General features: G+C 37.8%; 1 protein-coding gene across 1 annotated transcript; it reads left to right on the top strand.

The window, feature by feature from the left end:
• The first annotated feature begins 16435 nt into the window (after positions 1–16435).
• On the top strand, positions 16436–18924 carry LOC148864354 (uncharacterized). Its single transcript, XM_088974478.1, has 3 exons — positions 16436–16597; positions 16688–16765; positions 17468–18924. The coding sequence occupies exon 3, from the start codon at positions 17550–17552 to the stop codon at positions 18759–18761; it is 1212 nt and encodes a 403-aa protein (XP_088830604.1). The 5' UTR covers positions 16436–16597; positions 16688–16765; positions 17468–17549; the 3' UTR covers positions 18762–18924.
• The last annotated feature ends 5532 nt before the right edge of the window (positions 18925–24456 follow it).

The following is a 24456-nucleotide window of genomic DNA, read 5'->3' as shown; positions in this document are numbered from 1 at the left end:
ACTGTACCCCGTGGCAGGGTCCGTCCCGAGGAAGGGACCGGTACCTATGAAGTTCTCTCCCCACGGGGGGAGACTAGTGGACGTTCTGGTGAGCCCGGTGCTGATTTTGTTTTTGGATTTGCCCTTGATGATGGTTTGTCGGCTGGCTTGGTTGCAGTGGTGGGAACTGTTGCTAATATTGTTGATAAAAATAGTACTGCTGAAACTGTTGGAATTGATGGATCTGTTGCATTTGGATCTGCATTGTTTGAACGCTCTGGACAAGGTCGTTGAACTGGGAGTGCCCGACCCCATGGGGAATCACAGAAGGCTCCGAGAACGCGGTGTTCACCTGGGGGAGTGGGACACTCACCTGTTGGGTAGTGTGTGGCACAAACAGTGATGGGACCCTAGAGGCAGTCAGAGGAATGGTGAACTGGCCGATAGTCACCGAGGATCCTTGGGGAGTGACTATCTGCTGCTCTTCCCCCCCCCCCCCCCAATAATGTTCATGTTACCCTTTCCATTGTGGCTCGATGATGCCATTGAGGTTGAAATTGAGTTTGAGGCTGTAAGTAGAATCGGGATGACCTTTCGATCGTTTTCTCACAAACGATGCCAATTGATGATGTACGATCTGGGAGCTCCTAGCTGAAGGATTGCTTGGATGTACTCGCGTGGTGAGTTAGATCAAACTGCAAAACAGGGATCAGAGAGACGTGGTGGATGACCCAGGGAGGTCACTCTGATGCTTAAGTCATTATTCTTGTTTCGGTTGCGAGCTAAAGTTTGAGTCCTAGAGAGCTTGAATGTAAGTAATTGTGCATACATGGGCCTTGGAGGGATTGATGCCTTTATATAGCTGAGCTATCATGGATCTCCCGAAACGGTTCTGGGATCTGCGACTTAAGTGGATGAGATCCGTTTCCGCTTTAGTCAGGGAGTAACGTATCGGTCAATGGAGTTTATCGTCGCCGCCCGATCCGGGTGGGGAGAGGATAAGGCTTGTCGCTACGGGCATATGATCTCGTGATATTCAGAGTTTGCTGGGAAGCTTTTGGAATCGATTACATGTCACTTCAGTCCTTGGGCCCCGAACTTGATTCGCCGCCAAAGTGATTTTATGCCAAGGTGGCATTATGCTGAGGTGACCTTATGCCGAGGTGTCTGAACATCCGAACTCTGTAAACTGCTGACTAGGCTCCCCTTGCTAAGTTGTCATTCTACGGGCAGATTGCATTCATGTGACCTTTACTTACTGGGTCATGCCAAATTACCCCTCATCAGCCATCAAGGCATTCCAAGCTATCTTATATCAAGACTTAGTTGAATAAATCATGGATTTGAGTATTTCAAAATTGGTTTGTATTTACAACTGGATTTATTCAATGATCCATTCAGAATTGAGTGAACCTCCTCTCTAAGCTAAACAATTATCTAATTAAGGGAGTATTTCATTTATTAGGATTCAAGATTATTAGGTCTACAACTTTCAGAACATTGTACTATTCTAGTTTGGTTGACTGAGTTCTTCCTAAAGGTAACATGGGAAAATGGCTATCATCCCACGCTTTAATAAATTGACCATCACGAACCCTCCATATCAAGCATTCTTGGAGGAGCTTAAGGCTCATTACCCCATGATGGATGATAACCCAACATAACTTTTGTAAAAAGATATATTGTATTTGGGTTTTCTTTGAAGGAGAGTATTGGAGGCTATAGGTATATATTTGTAATGTTGATAAATTTTGAGAGAGTTTATGTATTTATTGGAGAAAGAGGTGCATGTATGATATTCTAATATTATCTGGTCTTTTGCTTATTTAAGCCATTGATTGTGTGGGATTAGGGTTATGTGAGAATAGATATTTTGTTGTGGGTCTATAAAGAGGTCAGTTTTGTATCTCTTATTCTCATAATGAATGCTTTTCTTCTCTCCCCATGGAAGTAGGCTACTAAGCTGAACCATGATAAATCTTGGTGCTTTCTATCTTTTTTCTTAGTTTACTATTCTCTTTCTTGCTGGTGTAAGTAATACCGTAGACCAACGACTAAAGCCTCACAAACTAAGTCTGCGGACTTAACAAAATAAGAGAAAACCCTTTAAAATAAAACTACAACCACATATGAGACAGAAGAGAAAAACAAAACAGAGATTCACTAAATGTAAAATGCGTATCTACAGACCATATTCATAAGAGACAAAATTTGGGAAACAAGCAACTATGAACATGTCCCCACAGATATGACATGTGGTAGGAGATTGCAAGCACGAAACCGACTCCCTTTCTTGTCTATGAATAGGAGGGTGGAGAGATATATCAGAGGTCAAAATATTCCTTTCTAAGCTTTTCCGTAGTTCTTCCCCTTATGCATCCTACTTATGTTTCTAGAGCTAAGACCATACAGTGCCAACCCTACAACTGGTTGACATGGTATTAAAGCAGGTGTTGCGTGGAAATTAGTTTGGTGAACCAAGGAGGACTAACAATCGAGTTACTGTTCACACTAGGTCTATGGTGCTTGAATCTCTAAAGCAATCTACAAGGTGATCTAGTTAGGAAAAAATTTGAGAGTGGCTTTAGTAGCGAAGCCATAAGTGTGGCTTTTGAAGTTCAAAGGTGGTCATTTTAGGCAAATTTTTCGGTTGTTTATAGTGGATTTTTCTAGGTTTTGTATTATGGGTATTGGGAGATGAAGTTTATGAATTTGGGGTTGGAGTTGAATGTGTTAAAAGTTGATGGTAGTTGTATCAAATATAGTACATCTGAGCTTGCAACAAACATTGTTTTAAATGTTGAGAAGGTAAAGTTTTTTTCTATATAAGTTTCCTCTTGTCCAAGAGCCGACTGTTCATTAAAATAGTCGACTGCTATTGTTAACAACCGACTACTAGTAATAGTAATTGTGTAAGAGGTTGCAATGCCTCAGTTTGTGGTGTGTTTCTAAGGTCCTTCTTCTTGGCATTTCAAAGAGTGCAACTTTATGATGTCTCAGTTTGTGGTGGTTGATTTTTTATGTGTAGTGATATGTGGTGTGGTGGTATCTTGGTGGTGTGTAAACCCACCCTAGTTTTTCAAGTAAGAGAATGGTGTTTTTGGTGATTTTCCTAAGTAAAAAAGGGTGCTATAGTGGTAACACCAAACCCATTTGTAGATGTGCAACTTTGTTTAGTCTTCAATATGGTAAAGTGTGTGGTAATTTATGGTGTATTGGTGAACTGTTGGTAAGTCTGTGAAGTTCCCTTTGTGTTCAAGAAAAGTTTAGTGATTCTTTTGCACTTCCCATGCCTCATTAAGTGGTAAACATTCTTTTGCATGATATGTGCTAGCTTTCTCTTGGCCAACTTTAATTTGGTGATTAATAGATCAGGACTTAACTTTACTTTGACTTTCTGACACGAGTTCACTCAACTTCTAACATCAAACTTTGCTAATCCACAACACACTTATTTTCATAGAAGCTTTTTCAACATCCTTGCTTGCAAATTCGAGTTGGTTTCTCCACCTTTAATTTGAGGGGGGGGGGGGGGATGTAGAGAGATATATTGTATTTGATTGTATTTGAGTTTTCTTTCAAAGAGAATGTTAGAGATTATAGGGATATATTTGTAATGGAGACTTGTATGTATTAATGGGAGGAAAAGGGGCATGTATAAAAGTCTGATATAATTTAATCTTTTGCTTATTTAAGTCATTCGTTGTGTGTGTTTATGGTTGAGTGAGATTTGACATTTTGTTGTGAATATCTAGAGAGATTAGTCTTGTATCTCTTATTCTTATAGTGAAATGTGAATGTTTTTGCCCTACTAGTTGACAACTTCAAGGATAGAGTTGGAAGGAAAGTATAATCTCTTCAAAACATTCCCCCATAATTAATCATAATTTCGGGCAAGGTCCGAGCCACTTTAGCTAGCAAAGCTTTGTTTATTAGGAGTAAATATTTAAAACCCAACCCACCTTGGTTCTTATTTCCACAAATAATGTTCGATATGACCCATTGAAATTTCTTCTTATCCTTCTCTTGCTCCCCACGTGAAAACAACACATTTGTTATTTATATTGCTATAGGAAGCCTAAAATGGTTCATGGTGTAGACCAAAGTCGTAGGAAAAACTGACTTGATTAAAGTTTCATGACCCGCTTGGCTTAGGAGAGATCTTTTCCACCTTTGGAGCTTCAAAGATGCAAAGTCAAGGGTGTTCTTAAAACTTCTTGCTTCCCTCTATCTATCTATAGTGGCAAGTCCAAATTTTTAATGCTTCCTAAAGCTTCTTGTATTTTGAGAATTCTAGCTATGATTCTTTTGAATTTTCAAGAAGTATTTGAGCTAAAGTGAATAGTTAACTTGTGAAGATTAATTTTAAGACCAAATTAACAAAAAACTGTCTAGGATGGATTTAATGGATCCTTAATAATATATGCAATTAGTAATGATCAAAGGCCCACTGTGTGAACCCCTGTTTGCTAGATTTGCTTGTGGAATTCACCTAGTGACTATGACTATGGGTTATCATGCAATGTGAATTTGATTAATGGAACCCTCATTGCTTTGTTTAGTGTTTTTTTTTTTAATTTTGTTTTCCAAGGTAGCGTGTTTAGTTACACAACATTCTTTGATACTTTTTGCCCTTTTCTTTTTATTTTATTTGTAATTGTTCTCCATTTTTTCTCTTTTCTTTTTTTTTTTTTTGTTAGGGTGAAGATAGGTTAGGTTAGCCCGACAAAATTAACTCTAAAAAATTTAGGTTAGAGCTTCCAAATTAATTACAAATTGGATTAGGATTAAGGCCTTCGATCCAAAACCCAGCATCTTCCTACTGTAGGTTGTTTAGTTATACAACCCTATTTGATATATTTTTTTCTCTCCATGGGACTAGGGTGGCGCATCCCCCAAATAGCCAAAGGCTCAAACCCATAAGCCATAACCCCCAACCTGTATAGGCGGGATTTGATCCCAAATTTCTGCTACAACCAATTAGAGACCTTACCAACTAGCCATATGGGATTAGACCTATTTAAGGGCTGGTTCTAGCTATGCTGGCCCAACCATCGGGCTTAGATCTTGAACTCAAACCCACCTCTCATATTAAAGCCCGAAGCCTTGGGGCAAGAAGATTTTTTCTAATCAAAGACAAACTTATTTATTTATATTAAACAATCCCAAAACTCAAAAATACTGAAAGATCCCACTATGGATTTAGAAAAAAAAGGAAGAGAAACAAAGAAAAAAACATATTATACATTTTTATTATATAAAATATTATTGGGTTAGGTTGGACTCGAGTTGGGATGTTCTGAGAAAGTCTAAGCCCGACTATAAAAAAGTCGAGCCTAGTGTTTTGGGCCCAAGCCTGAGTCGATGGACCTAAAATCATGTCCAACTTTGACAAAGAACAGCCCAAGCCAAGTTAACCCATTGGGCTACCTAACTCATGAATGAATCTAGTTGGGATTCAATCCCAAGCCCCTTTTTGATTTTTAGGTATTTTGATCAATACCCTCCAATATCGTAGTTAAGGCTTGGTTTGGAAGGAGCACACATATAAATATGCATAGTACAGATGTATACATAAAATACAAGGTTTTACACTTTACATGTTTGCATTTATAATCTTTCCAAACTGAGCCTAATGGGTAAATTGAGAATTTTAAATAGGGTAAATTATAGATTACCCTATTTAAACCCCCCTTAACTTTCATTTGACCCCGCTTTATTACTATTAAGTTGAATGAGGGGATAAGTTAATTTACTAAAATACATTCCCAAGAGACTTCAATACCATAGAAAGTGCAAAAAAACCAATAAACTTCTATGAAAGCATGGAATTGCAACAAACACAATATGCAATTAATATCAACTAAAACGGTAACAAATGGAAATCGAAAAAAAAAACGTTAAAAAGTCATAAGAAAATGATAGTTAAGGTATTTAGAAAATTTTGAGTAGTAACCATACAATATTTTTCAAAGTTAACTTATGGAATGCTAAAGAAGGGGTCTTTGTCCAAATTAGAAAGCACATGGGTCTTTGTTGCAAATAAGTGTTAGAGGTAATTGCTACTACCCAAAGTATATGTGCTAATATGTAATTTCTCCATTTAAATAGTACATAAAATATTAAATCCTCCCTTAAAGTTTTTGACAATCATAAAAAATCCCATAATATTTCACTTAAAAAAAGCCTCCTTGAACTTTTGGCAAACCCAACACATACCTCCCTTCTACCATTGACCCAGACTAAAAATTGTCAAATTATGTGTAATGAATTTGCCCCTGGCTAATCATCAAGGCATCTTCAACATATTTTTAAAATATCAAAAATGCCCTTTAATTGATTCACTCAACTTTCGAGTTTAGAAGAGAATACTAATCTATCTTCTTCTTCTTTTTTTTTTCCAAACTGCATAGAGTAAACTGTAAACCATAAACACCCGAACATTTGTCTAAATATTCCGTTCGCTAGAGAATATTTTCTGTTCTCCAGCCAATATTTTCATTTATCGGCAACTATTCTTCATTGGATCAACTAACAATAGTATCTTTACGACAGTTTCATTTTCATCATTCCAAATAAGGGTTTGTTCTCTAAAAGGTTAGTGTTTCAATGGGTTTTATTTGGTTTTAATGGCTTTTATTCTCAAAGTTATTTTAATGGGGTTTATAGTGTTTCCAAGAGGTTTTTTTTAAAGCTTCCGCTGTTGTCATTTGTTGTGAAATAAGACTTTTCTTTAAACGTTAATAGGCGTTGTTTGATACATGGTTTAGGATATGAATATATTGTCTGGTTTAAATTTTAGTCTCATTTTTCTTTAGATAGATGTATTTGTTGTGCGTGAAATTAGATCTAATGTATAAATGATATAAAGGTAAATGGAGTTTGAAGACTTATCGGCTGATGTGTGTTTGTAGTACTGTTCTTAAGCAGAATTTTGCCTCCTCTGGATAATGTCCAGTGCAGTACAGGAAACCCGACGTTCTGTTATAGGATTCAACAGTCTTCAAGACACTTAGTAACCGTTCACTCGGAATACTGAATAACACAAACTGTAGCAATCTTTCAACTCGGAAAATGAATGTAGTATGTAGAGAATGAATGTGAAGGATATAAATGGATCTCTTAATGCAAGAGAAAGAGGTGGTGACTCTTTTGAGAGACGCCTAAAGGTTGCAATGAAGAGATGCTAAGTCAAGACCGACAATTTTGATTAGAAAGAAGAAAATGTGCAATCACTTGTTTGAATTCGAAAATAAAACAAGTTTAAAATAAAAATCACAACTCTTCAAATTAAAAGAAAACCAGTCAAAAAAGTAAGTGGATAACCCACACCCACACTTACAGCCCATGCCCAGGCCCAGCTAGGCTCATGTGTGTGAAATAGAATCCCCAACCACCCCAAGCCATGAGACTATATGTATACTCCATTTGGGTCTCCATAAGGGAAAGGTCATATCCTAATAATAAGTTTAACACTTCCCTTAATTTTCCAATATGGAATTCAAACAAACTAGGAGATTGAAAAGTTAGGCTCAAGAGTGGAGAGACAAAATTTTGAAAATTTTGACAAAGGTCATAGCTTAAGTGAACTTGTGACTTGTGTGGGTGTGTGCAAATAAAGACAAAAGACAAATGTTAAAATGACAAAACTAACCCTATTAAGCTTTTGAATCACACTTCAACAAATTACAACAGTATTTCTTGTGTTTGTACAAACACTCAAAGAAAGTACTTCAATCAAGATGCTGAAGATTTGTGTATGAATGGACAACCACCCACCCCCTAGTCTCCCCAAGCATAGCACTTGGATATAAAATTTAGGTGTTCATTCAATAAGTGTGGTTACACTGAATAGTTACCATCTTTATTGTGTTTATACAATTCATTTAGCATATATTTTTGGCTACACATCTATAATGTTCTTTTCTACGTCTTTGTCTTCTATTGTAGCCCTGTGCTTGTCAGCACTAGCTAAGTCAACATTGGGGTTGAGTTTCTCATCCAACATTCAACAATAGCATTAGAAAGTAATGTTTTCAAAACCGGATCGGACCGGATGGTCTGATCGGATAACCGGGAATTGGTCATTTAAGTGGTTTTATTTTATTTTAAAACCATTATTTGGCAAAAAATTGTTGATTTGATTAACAAATCATTAATTCAGATGGTCAAACAGTCAAATCATTCAACTTAAAAACATTTTTTGGATTTTTAATTTTTATTATTTTTATTTTTTTATTAGAATGGATTATCCATTTGATTGGACGATCGGACCATTCAACCCAATAACCAGGACCAAAACGGTACCCTGTCCAATTCGATTTTAAAAACCTTGTTAGACAGTGTAAAACTCAGTGTAAAAAGTTATCACACTATGTTGATGCGTTGTGTCGCCTTTAAGAATCTATAATGAAGATTGATGTAAACCTTAGCATAACAAGTGGGAAAAGAGCATGGACATACATTATGGGGAAAGGGGGGAGCCTCTTGGTTATTGCCATTAATGATTATAGATTCTGTTACATAAAAAAGTAAAATACAAAAACCTCCACTGAGTTTTCGACAATCATATAAACCTCCACTATATTTTGATCTTGACAAAAACCTCTCCTGATATTTGGAAAAATGTACAAAAACTTTCCTTGGGAGGTTTTCCAGTAAAGGAAACACCAAAGACTAAAATGTCATTTCCTTTTTCTACTTCTCATGCAGTCGAAACCACTGAAAATGTACAAATACCACTAGTTACACCTGCTTATTCCTCCCCTCTTTTCTCTCCCTCAACCCTTTTCTCCCGCATCTCCCTCTTTTATTCTTTCTTCTCTCTATTTTACCATTATCAAACCTGTTTCAAGTTGAATATGAATGTTTAACATTGCCTTCACCTTAAGCACCATTATTCCCATTAGATCACATGGCCCGAATCAAACTTTGAACACCTAAAAAACCAAGAATACGATCATGCTGTTATTTTCCTTCCAATTTCTGTGATCAAGGAGTTGGTTTTCAGCAGTCGCAGTTGGTTTTCAACAGATTAGCCTAGATCCAGTTGAAGCGGTCATTTCGACAAGCAGCATTTTGTGGGGTGCGGTCCCTAGGCACTTCCACCCAGGATCGAGCAGAATTCAGATCAGGCCTGGAAAGAGGCCATTTCATGGTTCGTGTCCCCATTCCAATGACACTAAAACAACTTCCCTTGCGGTTGCAAATGCATTGGTTGCTATCCTCATGCGGGGGTAGACGCGTGAGCCTTGATAGGAATGTGGGTACATTGCCCGAGTAGATTGCTTATCAAGCCTAGCAAGAGGCCATTCTTTGTTTCACATTCCCATTCCAATGACCCTAAAACAATTTCTCTTGCAGGTGCATACACATTGGTTGTTGTCCTCATTAGGGGGCAGACGCGTGGGCCTTGTTAGGAATGTGGTTATGTTGGCCGTTGGAGCATGGTGGCCCTACACCAGCAATGTTTCAGGTGGACATGCTCAGTTTTTAGGTGGATCACTTGCAGCAGCGAAAGCGCATCACAAGGCGAGTGCATGTTCGACAACTCATGGGTAAAAGTTGGCACACTCGCACAGATTGCGGTCAAGTCTCCTTGAGGCAGCAGCAGTGGGGCCCCCTCGGAGTGAAGATGTAGCCTGAGTCGGCGAGGCGAAGCGTAGTTTCGAGGGCCAGGAGAGCATAAGCCATGGCTAGGTTTGAGTAACCTGCACAGGGCGAGGTGAGGTCTGCAGGCCAGCATGGTGAAAGGGTACCCAGGTCATCGCCAATAGGAGGAGTAGACCTATCAGCGTGTTCGGTAGCATCACTGAAAAGCTACCAAGAAGATGGTTGATCCTTAAGGTAAGATGACACATGGGGCGGACCTCCGCGAAGCACCACACACATTTCTTCGAGGGCCCTTCTTTCACAAATCAACGGCATAGCCATTGCACGACTTGAGTAACCTCAACATCGGAGGGGTGAAGTCTAGGCAGGCTGGCATGGTGAAATGGTTCCGTCCCCATAAATGGACACCAATATAGGCAAGACCCGGGTTGACCAGGTGAGCCCAAGAACTGGTGGAGAAGTGGATGGCGCGGGACACAGACGCGCATTCACGTGAAGACCATTGTCGAGGTCGACAATGGATTGAGTGGGGGAGCCTGTGATGGTCTGACACAGGCTTAGCCTTGCCTACGCTTGGCAGGCTTACGTTAGGGATATGCCCGTCATTTTCGCCTGTAAGATTTTTGGGAGAATTGATGTCATCTTCAGGCAGACCACCAAAAGCTTAACGTACTCTTTGAGGAGGGGTGGTCGACCTCCTTGGGTGCCTAACCTTGGCACTCCTAGACCATCATCCACTTGCGGGGCGGCCCTGGTTAATGGCTAGCAAAATTCTAAATGGCATCCAGTGGGGCAATTAAACTTTTCACAAGTTTCTATCAAATCTGGGTTTCCTTTAGAATAAACTTAACGATAATAGTAAAAGAACCTCAACATTTTACTTCTTTCACATTTATCAATTACATTTTTTTTTTCATTTGGTAAAGGGAACAAATCATCCAAGCATTGTTTTCTTTTTAGGCCTCATTCTCTTTTTGGTAAGTTAATTACCCAGGTAAATACAATTAATCCCTGTTTGAGAACACTTAAAAGAAGTACTTATTTAAACAAGTACTTCTTTTAAGACATGGGATCACACATTAAGTGGTTTTTAAGTACTTATAGGTATTTGGTAAAAAAGAGGGTAAGAAGTATTTATTATTAAAAGAAGTATTTCTTAAAAAAGTGACATGGATGTGGCTTATTTTTCAATACTTTTTGAAGAAGTACTTCTTCATTTGAATGGGATAAATCTGTCCCTGTTTTTTTCTTTAATGACAAAACTACCCCCACTCGAGTTTATCATCTTCTTCTTCCATTTGAAACCTTACAACAACAGGCAACGACGTCATTTGGTTGCAAGTCCACCAGCGATGTTCAACGGTGAGCAAAAGCCAGCCAACGGAGTTGGGTGTATAATACAACTGTTCTTGTAGGTCCAATACTGTTCTTAGTATAATACAACCGTTCTTGCCGGTGGAGTTGGGTGTATAATACAACCGACGGAGATATGGCAACACCCAACACTGTTCTCAATATAGGAATAAAAAAGCGGTGAAGGTTCTTACAATACATGTAAAACGACTATAGGAAGGGACTCCATTACCAACTTGAATTATTCCTTAACACTTCTCTTGGCTGTTTCTCAAACCCAACAACAAGATCAAAATCCAAGTTTAGAAATTTGAACTTAGAAAAGTGTATTACCAGTTTGCTTTAGTGGTTCACTGGGTCCATAAATCCAAACCCCCAAAACAAACTCCTAAATCAGTGCCCGTCAATCCTGTTGTGTACCTGCTCATCGGACCAGTAATTCCTTCCTATATATGTACTTAGATTCGGATCTTTGAATGCAATAAAGAAAACAAAGTGGACATAAATTTCTGAAATGAAAACAAAAGAGGGTCATTTTAATAAAATATTGAACGATTATCAGTAAAAAAAAACTAGTATAAGCAATAATTTTGATCAAGAGGAAAGGAGATGAAAGGAAAAAAATGATTTTTGTCTATGAAATGGATGGATTAAGTATTGGCTGGAGTTGAGCTCCGAATGTAAGAGAAAGAGAATTCGACTGTTCAAGGAGGATGGAATGGTGGAAGGTGGAGATCGGAATGAATTCATCGCCACCTAGTTCTGTGTCATGAGGAAGATGATGAACAATGGATTTCTGGGGGTTCCGAAGAAGAAAAGGAAGAAGAAGTATGAGATGGAGGGCTAAAATTGTTATTTGTATAAATATAAGCACTTATTGGGAAAATAGCTTACCAAACATTCCCACCCCAATAAGTACTTAAAAACATAATAAGTGATTTGGAAAAGTGGGTTACCAAACAACCTAAAGGGTTGTTAAAATAGGTACTTCTAAGTACTTTTTTTAACGAGTACTTAATCATCAAACAAGGCCTTACTTGGGTAAGTTTTTCTTGGGAAACACTTACACGGGTAGGTGCATTTACCCATGTTCTTTTATTTCTTATGTAAATAAGACAATGACCATTTTAGCCATAAAAATTCATTATTAAAAGGGGTATTTTGTCCTATTCAAGTGTTGGCAACTTTCCCCCTAGGTGGAAAAGTTATTTATCCACCTGGGAGATGGGTATCACTTACCCGGGTATGTGATACCTAGGAAAATAAACTTTCCTTGGTGCCCACATAAATCTGAAAAAAGGACATGGGATTTTTGGTCAATGGGAACCAAAATCCCATTGACCAATTTCCCCCTCTCAAAATCCAAAAAAAGAACGCCCCCCTTAATGAAATAGTTGAGCATTCTGAGAAAATCAAAATCTCCAAATAATAAAAAACAATAATGGAAGATTTTTGAGAACCAATGTTTTCTCCAAGATTTTCAATCCTCGGAAATAATCTTTCCTCTCTCCCTTTCTTTGTATCTTTATGTGACTAGGGTGACCTTGTAATCAGAACCGCAAACCAATGTATGGTTTCTGATGATGATCAAAATTGACCATAAGGGCAGGGATGGAAAGTTGCTGGAGTAGGGTGTCACCTCGGCCACTAAGAGAGACTTGCAACCATAAGAGATGTTAGAGGTCCCAGGTGATCCCAGGGGCATGAACTCCGATGGTTAACTCATTAATCACCAAAGGAAAATAAAGTGAGCTGGAGAGCTTGTGAGGAGAACTGGAGAGCTATATGCAATGAGCTGAAGAGCTCGTAGGGAGAGCTAGTGAACTCCATGTGATGAATTGAAGAGCTCGTAGGGAGAGCTTGAGAGCTCCATGTGATGAATTTAAGAGCTCATAGGGGGAGCTTGAGAGCTCCATGTGCCAAGGTGTTCAGTGTGCCTTGTTCATAGTAGCGTACTACTATATTCAGTTGTGTCCAAATGAATGAGAGACTCACCTATTTATAGGAGAGGGGCTTCATCCAAGAACCGACATGTCTCTCACACGTAGTCGGAGCTCAGTCCAATTGTCACAGTATTAGTTGACATGTGTGCACACGGTAGGCAGTGGGCCTGCATGGAGTGCGTTGTTATTGATGTTTTGATCAGCTTAGCCACATGTTGCTTGTGATTGTTATGAGTTGGTGTTAGAACAGCTTATTAGGACCAGGTCAGCTTATACCTTGTCAAAACCAGGTCAGCTCACCAAGACAGATTAGCTCATCAATTGAGAACTTTGCCCCCAACATGTTGCCAATTAAGTGGTAGTCAGTTTTGGCCATATCAGGTTCTAAATATGGAACTGATGTAATGAAGATTTTTAGGTCTTGGTTGGGCGGTGTGTCCTGGTGTTTTTATATGGTGGTTGGTCATCGATAATTAGTTTTGGGTGTTGTTGATGACTGCTAATGCTTAGGGTTCCCCATAAAAACCTAACCGATTTTGTTTCAAACATCGTTGGGCACTACCGAGACACTCCGACAAGGTGCTCTTTGAATGATTAGGACATGGTAAATCTGGTATCCTGAAAAAATAAATGTATTATTTTAGCGTATTTGTTTGAAAAGATAAGAAAAGGGCAGTAACTGTATGTTTTTTCCAAAACTACGGAGATTTTGTTATAGTCAAAATATAAGGGAGGTTTATATGATTGTTATAAAACTTAGGGGATAATTTTGTATTTTACCCTAAAAAACAGAAAACTACCCGGGCAACGTGTCATCTTTATTACGTATGCAGCCAATAATTCAAGCACATATAAAAATCGAACAACTCCCGTCTTATAACCCCTAACAAAATCATATTTAGGGGTGCGTTCACTCGCTTGACTTCCGTTAAATCTTAATTATAAGGCTTCTATTTTAGTTGAGATGAACTTTATCTGCGTTCTCCAATGGGTAAACTATGAACATTGCTTCTCTTCTCCATTGGATGAGGGTGAGGAAAAAAAAAACGGAAAAATAAAATCGATCGAAAAAATCGATTGAAACTGAATAAAAAAATCGATTAATTGAATCGGTCAGTTCGTTGTTTTAAAAAAAAAACCGAAGATATCAGTTCAATTTTAGTTAACCAATATAGAAAGTCGGCGGTTAATGAAACCGACTAATATACATTTATTTTTATATATCTTAAATATATTTATGTATATTATATATATTATAAATTAATAAATATGCGATATATATATAAATATATATTTATAATATATGATATATTATTTGTTATTTAAAATATAATATTTTATTATATATTTATATATATTTTTATAATATATATTGTAAAAATTAAAAAATTGAAAAACCGACGAACTAAACTGATCAATCGGTTATCTGACTGGCTTCGATTTAGCTCCAATTACCGATTTTCCAAAAATTGATAATATTGGTTCGGTTCCAAAAACAGCCCCACGGTTCGACTGAACCTTAGGCACCCCTAGTGGCAAAGTCTTGGTGGGTGAATGTTGCCTCCCTTAACCAAAGGAAGCTTTAAGGGTGGGAAAGTCTACAGTAGCTAAATGCTTCTTAATGGAGTTTCAGGTGTGAGAGAACAAGTGGGTGATTCAAATTAAAGTTTCTTTCAAAATTATTTTAATAAAATTTTAGGGTAAATTATAGATAGGCATCCTGTATTTGGGTAGTAACAGATAGGTACCTGAAACTTTCATATGCAATATTTAGGTACTCATAATGTCAAAATTACCCTTTTGATAGTTTTAGACATGCACAACAGACCCAACTGAATCTAACCGTCCAAAACTACCTCTGCCTAGGTGCATTTGATGATTCAAAAAACCCTGGTAGTGAAAATTCTCTCCAGTGTTCTCATTTTCGGTCCTGCATACTTCCCTCTTATCTTCGTTGCAAGGACAAGAGTGTGGACGGTGGAGAAACGAATGGAGAATCAATGCATGTGAGATACTATGGGTGAAGAAACAATGGAGTACGAACAAATGAACAATAGCAGTTTACTCTGTGCTCGTTTTCATTGTCATTTTGGCAATAACCAGCGTCAGATTTATTACAGAGAACTCACGCTCTGATCTGGTTTCCGATGGGATCAATAATGTCCAGACAAAATCTCTGCTCCTATTTATCAAGAGCCTTCGTACATCCGAGAGCTATGAGAATATGTACGGTTTCCTCCCCTTCGTGCGTCTGAGGCTTCGTGGGATCATTTTATTGAGTAAGGGTCTAAGATTACCCTTACATCGGTTTTCAATTTACAAATTGGTTTCCTGGTCCCTCTGGAACAAAGAGATAGTTTCATTGAACTTGTCAGAGCCGACTGGAGTGATTCAAAATCGAAGGACAGGACCTTTGATGGAGTTGGACATAAGCGTCCTTCAATATTCATTGTTGATGGGCACGTAACCATCAAGGTCACCGAGGGTTCGGTGCCTTGAAGCGCAACAGCAAGGGATGCTTTGGCAGCGCTAGTGATTATTGCATGCATCACTGTATTTGTCTCATGGTTGCCATTCGGCATCCTGATGAGAAGGATGGAGCTTCTATTAGAGTCATTGCAGTTGATGCCGAGGCCGCAGCCAAGGCCATGGCTAATACATAGGCAGAACTTCACCCAGTGCTAGAGAAGGAGTATGAATATTACGAGATACGAAGGCAGAGATTCAAATGATGATGCTTTTTTTCTCAAGCGGTAACAACGCTTGATCTTCTTCTCAAGCGGTGGCAAAGGTTTTTTCTCCCCACAATGGCAATGGTTTCTTCTCCCACAATGAGCAATAGTGATGCCCGAACCAAATAGAACTTTTAAATTAGGTTATTTTGGTCTTTTTAAATTTTATGATTTTAAAATATATAGGCATTTCGGTAAATTTACAATACAATGTAATGTGAGTTAGGGTACCTAACTGTTGCATCTAAAAATTTGAGGTACATATCTGTTACTATTCCAAAGTATAGGGTACTTATTTATAATTTATCTAAAATTTTATATGAAATCATATAACGAAGGTAAAATATATATTTTGCAAAAACTAATGCATCATTTGAACGTTTTATGCAAGGTTTAAAAAATTGGACCTAAAACGGAATTATTTTTGCCACCAGTTCCCGGGTCAAATGATTTAACTGTTCAATTCGAACAAATGGTCCATTTTAACTTGAAATAAAAAATTAAAATAATAAATAAAATAAAAAGGCCAAAACCATTATTTGGATTGATAGTTTAATGCTTGGTTCAGTGGAAGGCTGATCAAATCAATGATTTTTGACCAAAAAAGGAACGGAAGTAATTATTTGACTAATTTTCGGGTCAAACGGTCTGATCGTTCGGTTCGATTTTCAAAACCATAGTTTCATGTGATTAGTAATAGTGAGTAGTGACTGAGAGGAGGTATGTATTAAGTTTTTTAAAAATTTAGGGGAAGTTTTTATAATTGTCAGAAAATACAGGAGAGGGTTTTATGTTTTATCCTAAATAATACACAGCCAATAAACCAATGTCTCCGAGGGGAAGAGGGGGAATTGCCGAGTGCGAATGTGTGAGATTTGCACCTCCGGAGTTCAACCCTTCTCTCTTTTTTTTTTTTTCCTCTGATTCACTTCTTCCCTCTTATTTGACGACGAAATGGCTTTCTCTCATGTTTTATCTGTATGAATAAGTACCTCCTCTTATAATCTACCAAAAACTAACACGACGGAGAGATCTCAATTTATTTTTCTTTTTTCTTTTTTTTTTCAGGCTCATTTGGTAAAGAAAGCAGAGACTTCGAAGTCCATGACCAGTTCGTCGTACTGACTTGCCCCTCAACGTTTATAGGTATTTCCAATTTATATTCTTCTTTTCCTTCTCTCTTGTGTTCTTATAATTTTAGCTATGCTACAATATTGTTGGGAAACACAGTACCCTGCTTAGGTTTTAGTAGTTGAAATGATTTCTTGATTTAACATGTCAAGAATGGGATTTAGATTTGTTAGCTTCTTTCCTGAGTAAATTAATCACTTCAGTGATCACTTAGAGCTCGATTGGTTGCTATGCGGGATTAAATGATTTCATTGTGTTTCGTCTCCCACACTTTTCTAGCCCAAGTTCATCATCTATGGACACATCTTGGTATTAACAGATATATGGCCTGTCTGACAAGTGCTACCCTAAGGGCACTGGTTAAGATGCAATTGGCACACCCTTTTGGGTTTTAAATGAAGTGATTCACCAATTCTGGCGTCTTCCATTTAAATTTGCTCTCTTTGGAGCTCGGAAGATGCTGGGAATGGTGTTTATTTGCAACTTGAACTAGGCCCCTGAAAGACACCGGTTAACACGACATGCAAAGGGGAAGTTTTAAATATAAAGATGTAAATCTAATATTATCTAATTTGCATATTTAAGTTTGTTAGAATAAAAAATAAAGTTAAACCGATCTGATAAAAAAATAAAGTTAAATCATAGGCTTCAACAGGTTCTTATTATCTCTTCCAATCATTTAATTCTTGATCATGGTGTAACCTATCTTCTCTGCAGCCCACTTTCTGAAAGCATCACTTGAAACCAGAACACTAAATCCAAGAGTTCAGAATCAGAAAAGCAAAGAGGATCATAGGAAATGAAGCGCAAGAAATGGACAGAGGAAGAAGAAGAAACCTTAATCAACAAGTATGCTGAGCTCCAGAACTCAGGAACCCTAGCTAAGCTCAAAACCAGAGAGAAGAAATTTGAGCCAATTGCAGACCATGTGAACTCTGTCCACCATCTCCAGGACCCAGTGAACTTCCCCTTTCGATGGTCATGGCGAGATGTTTCCATCAAGGTCCAAAACATGCGACATCAGTACCTTGGTGTGAAGCAGAAAATTAGGGTTTCTGATGATGAGTTCAACTGGAAGGATGGGGAGGACCACTGGCAGAACTTCTTGAAGTATAAAGAGGTATTTGGTGACGTAGAACTTGAAGTGAAGGATAAGGGACTTGGTGCTGGTGGTGGGGAAGAGGATAGCATTTTCAGTTATGATGGTTTTGTTGATGGTGGTGATGGGTCGGATGTTTTAGGGATTGGGTTGGGGCTTGATTGTGAGGATTTGGAAGGAAATGATGATGAGGCTGGAGTTGTAGAAGCAGGGAGTGATGGTGAATTCGGGATTGAGAGAGAAAACGGGGAAGATTCAGGTCTGGTTCGGGTAAAGAAGATGAAGAGGAGTGGTGCTGGTCCTGCTGGAGATTGGGGAGGTGGTAATAGTTTAGGCTTGATAAGTGCACAGGTTTTGGAATTGAGGGAAATGATTGAAAGAAGAGAAGAGCAACACTGGGAGAGGGAGTTCAATAGAGAGGAGGCAGCATCTACAAGAGAGGAGGATAAGCGAGAGAGGGAGAGCCAGAGGGAAGAGAGGTTGAAAGAGAGGGATGAGTGGATGGAGAGCAGAGAATTTGAGTGGGAAGAAAGGCATAGAATGTGGGCAAGGAGAGAATATGAACGGAGGTTACGAATTGAGAGGGAATTTGATGAGGAGCGGCGGCGGAGGATGAAAATGGAGGAGAAAAGGGAGGAAGAGGAGATGGAGTGGAGGGAGAGGATGGTTGGTCTTCAAATTGAGCATGAAAAACAAATGATGCAAATGCATGTCCATGCTTGTCATAACCAATTGCAGATTCTTGGGGTATTGGCTCGGCTTGTTTGCCAGTATTTTGGGCCTGGTAATGATGGGTTGGGTGGGGGTCTCGGTGCTCTGGGTCCTCAAGTTTTGCAGAATTTACAGCACCCTGCGAGCTTGGGAGGTGATACTGGAAAATCTGATGCTAATTCGCCTTCTCATTTTATGTAGACTGTAAATCAGTTTTTTTGTTTAACCAATCACTTTGTCTGATTTTGAGGTGTATGTAAGATCTGTTTTTTTTTTTTTTTTTTAATTTGTAACAGTGAAGATTCTATTAAATTATACATAAAAGAATGATGTACAAATGGTGTTGTTCCAAGCACCACAAAAATTGGTCTGGTCCCCACCAACATTCTCTCTGATTTTCTTCTCTCATTATGTTTTTTTTTTTGGTTTTGTGTTCCTGCTCTTTTTGTCTTCTCAATGCAGCTCTTTACAATTTCTATATTTCTAGTGCTACCTAAAAGTCTAAAACCTGTCTGCACTTAAATAAGATTATCTGAATATAAACTGAATCCTAACAGTACAGTTGTATCCCCAATAAAACAACTCTTGCAAGCCTGATTTTCCCTCTGTAATCTTCAAATTTGGGGGTTATTTTGGCTCCAATGAACAGCATTGAAATTGATCTGATGCTGACCTCTATTTGTTGACTTAAATGCTAGATCTATGCTTCTTTATCCTCTTCAAATTGGTAATGTTTTCATAGTCAATGTTTATTTCCTCATTTTGCATCAAGACGCTCATCTAGATCCTTTCAAGGTATGAATTCAAGTTTGCCGAAGCTGTTGTTACTGACGTCTGAAAATCAGTGGTAGCCAGCAACATTTCAAGCCCCGAGCTTGTTTGTGAGTTGTGACATTGGGTTCTCAGTCATCAGTCTATCTCATTATGAGTAAAACTGACAAAATCAGTTGATTTAACCTAAACTTAGGTTGCTAACGTCGAAGGTGCAAGAATGTTGATGATGGAAAATATTTGATGGGTATTTTTTTATTTTCCATCATCAACATTTGATGAGTATTTATCCAAAAAAAATATTTGATGGGTCCCAATGTATGATCATAGTCTTACTAGGGCTAAATCCAACTGAACCAGGATTGAATGCGTGCACCTTATCAGTAATTGATCCCTTCCCCACCTCCTCAGAGCTGCATAACATGAAATGCTTGTCAATCTGATCATTGAGATTTTCTTTCATAGATCTTGATTTGCATATAGAACAGAACTTATGGGTTGTGCTTGCCACATTTTTGTCATACCAAAAACACTGTTTAGATGGAGACCATTCTATCAGTTAAAACTCAGAATCTTTGAAGCAGTAATATCATCACGTAAAAGTTAAAACCAACAGTCTATTGAACCATCATTTTAGTACCGAAATTTGTACAGATATATAAATGAAACAAAAGAAAGCAAGGTTGCAATCAAGGTTCAAAACATCACAACATATCAGTGCATATCATACAATATGTAAGAACCCTATATAATAATTCACTCCCATTCCTTTCTTCATGTTGACTTGAAGATTTTCTATATCCTCATATTTGTAGAGTCGTCCTCACTTGATAAAGCAGAAGATGGCCCGAAGCAGTACAAGGCACTCAATCACCTCTTTTCAGAATACTGCTATTAGAATATAAGGTTCCTTGTGTTGTGCAGTCAAAGTCCTTCACATGTTTTGTGCACTCAATCACGTCTGTTAATATGTTTTGTGCAGACGAGGTCCTTCACATGCAGAAAAGAAAATCATGACTGTTTGTATATTTGACCATAGGTAACGCTCAGGCTAGTCTAGATGCATATGTGACTCAAGTGGTAGAAAAACTGGTGAATTATCAAGATTTCTACTAGTGTCATAAACTCATAATTAGAACCTTATAATGACTGTAACAGTCACAAGATTTACATGCAGCTGGGGGCATATTTGAAGCAATCACCACTTTATCAGAAAAAAATAAAACAAATATGTATTATCAGCCAATTTAGAGGATTTTCAAAAAACAAATAGAACATATTTACTTTTAGTAGCTAGTGGTCACTGGTCAGCAGGCTGTTCAGCAGGATATATCATTTCATTATTCATGATTTAAAGAGGGAAATGGACCTAGAATTTTGGAGGCTAAACCAGATAAACCTAAATATCAGAAAGCCTGTCTACTTTGCCAGAAAATGATCGTAGAATAAAATATAGGTTTTTTTTTAACTACTTTTCATTTTTAGTCAAAGCGAATATGCAAAAAGTTAACACAGATATTTGAGGTGAATCGAAAGATCGAACTTGAATACGTCATAGAATTCTAGTTTGTTCTGATATACTGCTGTAACAGTGCTTCAAGCAGTCATAACAGAAAGAAAGAAATGACAGAAATAATAACAGCAATTCAACAAACCTTTAAGAAGTACGACCCCTTTCTGGTAGTGAATTTTTAAGTACCACAGTAGGCATTAGCAGTCCACTCTGAATCTGGTAGCTTTTCCCTGTTTGACTTTTAGGATGGGAATTCAGCATGACCTTTTTTGTGAGGTCAATGCTAACGGTTCACTGCTCAACTCTTAGCCACCATGGACCATTCTAACTGATAACCACTTTGTTTAACTCCTCTATGTGAAAGATGCCCATTCATTGAGCCATATACCTCTCAACAGATCCAAATGAAACTACTCCATGATTCCTACACTGAGTCCATTCAAGTCAATGAAGCCTTCTCCCAACCATTCTGGGTCAGAATGAAGCAAATGGGAACTTCCTCATTTCCCTGATATGGTTAGAAAAAGACCACATTCTCTAATATCTCAGAACCCCAACAAATCTATCTTACCAGAGAAAAGACCACATTCTCTAATTGCATAGGAATCTGAAACCAATATCATATTGAATTATTGATTACTGTGTTAATTTCCTTTTTTGATGGATACTGTTATTTTCCATCCATTCATATTGCTGACTGTGATATGAAGTATTCATCGTTGGTATTTTATATGGAACTACGTAAAGATTTAAAAGGTTAAAAAATCTCAATATAAATGGAAGTATGGCTCATTGGAATAGGGTATACCAGGAATATAGCAAAAAACTATCCTGCCATTCTGAGGGAATTCTCCTGTTTTAGTATCTATGGATTTGTGTTATGCATATGGATAAAAAACACAAAGGATGCTCAGCAGCTTAGATGCTGGTCGCCACCGGTAGCATGGTATGAAGGCCTATTGGTTTTGAAAACTATTGAAATTGAAGACCCAAAGTCTTCCAAAACAGAACTCCAAAATGGACAATTTCTCTTCTATTTTACAGAAAGCTCCTAAAAGATTAATGTTCCTTCCTAAGACATGTACATAGCACTCCTTTCAAAGATTATCTAAATCTAATGGAGAAAGGCAGTACATTCCATAATACGTGGCCCCTAATGCGGGGGCATCTGGCCTATACCAAGATCCAGTATGCAAGTATGCAACAAAGAAGGCCGATAAAAAAAATATGCAACAAAGAAAACCGATTAGAAATCCTAGGAAGCCCACAGTATTTTCCTAATTGGTATGGTTGGTAATATTAGTATCCTTTTACATGCTGGCCACATGGATGATGCAGACATTGAAAAAGGGAAAGAAACCATACAAAAAGAAATCAAGTTTCATCAGATCCCTTTACCTGTGGCAATTTTGTGATTTTACATTTTTTGCTCAATTTGAGTTTGAAGGAGTTACTTCTAGTTTGTTGGTGTGGTGGGAATGGGTTTAATCATCTTATGGAGTTACAATAATTCACATTGGCTCCCCACACGTGCCCACAACACACCTGAACTGTGCATTGGGAACATCTTACCATGTCAAGTATGGGAGACGTTCCCCATGCACGAGCTCAAGTTAAAATAATTCAAGGGCCCTAATAGAAAGTTCTGATAATCTTGAAAAGTTGAATTTGCAAGTACTTTTCTTTCAGCCTATTTATCAGGTGTCAAAACTTACCATTTTCTAGATTTTGGTGTCATTAGATAGGTTTTTTTAGTAACCTATTGACATGATTTTTGTTCCACATGAGATATGATTATAACAAGTATTTTAGTGAGGTATTGATCTGTGATGGATTTTTTTTATCAATAACAGTTCTTAAGATTACACTAATGAAGTGATGAAAGCTCACTTCCCATGAATAGGAATGTGAGAGCCAGTGCAACACAGATCAAAGCAGACTCCTCTTGTTATAGTTCTACACACTGTTATAAATCCACCGCCGGTCCTGGAGATCCCCAAATCAGTTCAGATATTGGGACTCCTTTTGCATAGGAATCAGCTAGGCTGTTGGCTGATCTTGAGGTCCAGTTTAACAAGTAGTTCATGTTTGATACCAAAGGCTTAGCTGCTCTTATCATATTTCTAAGAGTCCAAGGGTCCGAAGTTGTAGATTGAACTAGAAAATTACCACTTAACAGCTACCTTCTACAACAAGATTGTAGTTATAGGAAGTGAGGTAGCACTAAACCTTTCAAATGGGCAAACAATTCTGCTCCCAAAGAGTCTCTTCCCACTGGTCCTGAGTAGCTTAATAATATGTGATCAGTTTCACTTCTTATTACTCCAATTCCTGATAAACCTAGATTACTATAGAAGCACCCATCAAAACTCAGATATGTATCCCACCTCAGGGAATGTTCACAATCTAGGACAGGATTTGAGTCTTCTAGATTTATGGTCTCTCTTAGACTTGCTTTTGGTCTGTCTGGTTTAATAGGATTAGTTATGAGTATTTAAAGTTGGTTTAGGACTCCATATTTGAATATCCCTTTAGGTTTGTCTTAGCTTAAAACAGTTATCTTTGTGATTGGTAAGTTTTTGAGTCTAAATTGGACTATATAAAAGGATGACTAACCTTAGCCCTATATAAGAGATGTAAGGTCCTTATTTTTGCATAAATTAAACAAACGAAATAAAAACTGTAGGCCTTTAATTTTTTTTCTTCTCCTGGCTTATTTGACATAAATGAATGGTTAACATTCAAGATGAGTGCCATTATTCCTATAGAATGTTAGTAACAAAGGCAACATTTTAGACCCCCTTTTTTTGTAGGTATATAAAGAGTTTCACAAATATGAACTATTTTAATAGTAGATACTTTTTTGTACCATCCCTGTAAATTCATGTTTTCTGGTCTTGCTGAGTCAGACTCATGGATATGCTTTAGGTTCTAACTCCCATGTCAGTGTCCATGCAATACTGCTCTCGGACCAAAAATATCCTTTTCTTTCTTTGCCCTCTCTATTCAGATCTAAATCTCTCTCTCATAATTCAGATTCTTATTCCTCTGTCTATCCACCTCTTGCTGAAATCAGAGGAGTCCTTCCTGACTTATAACAATGATACTTTTTTGTACCATCCCTGTAAATTCATGTTTTCTGGTCTTGCTGAGTCAGACTCATGGATATGCATTAGGTTCCAACTCCCATGTCAGTGTCCATGCAACACTGCTCTCAGACCAAAAATATCCTTTTCTTTCTTTGCCCTCTCTATTCTCAGAGAGGGCAAAGAAAGAAAAGGTAGAGAAAGCCAGAGGAAAACTGTTTTTCCTTTTCTCTCCTTTTTTAATTTTTTTTCTTTTCTCTGATTTTCTTCAATGCAGTGTTAGGGAAGTTGAAATTGTAATTTGTCATTTTTCCTGCAGTTTAGATGTCAAAATTTGATTGCTTTGCTGATATTTTAACAGGTTTTTCAGTTACATATCCGACAAAACCAAGATCATACAAATCCAATGTGGTTTTGGAAAGCTGTGGCCATTTCACTGATAGAGTATTAGCTGATAATAAAATTTGAGTTTTTGGGAGTTTTATTTAACTATGACTTTCCTTCATATTGATGTAGGACAGGCAGG

Source organism: Nelumbo lutea, chromosome 3 (genome assembly GCF_056320005.1).
Source record: "Nelumbo lutea isolate HS-2025 chromosome 3, American lotus-T2T, whole genome shotgun sequence".
Lineage (NCBI taxonomy): Eukaryota > Viridiplantae > Streptophyta > Magnoliopsida > Proteales > Nelumbonaceae > Nelumbo > Nelumbo lutea.
This window is presented reverse-complemented; position numbering and strand designations above follow the sequence as displayed.

What these genes read in the sequence shown, in the direction of transcription:
- LOC148864354 (XM_088974478.1), top strand. Translation starts at nt 17,550, where the DNA reads ATGAAGCGCAAGAAATGGACAGAGGAAGAAGAAGAAACCTTAATCAAC.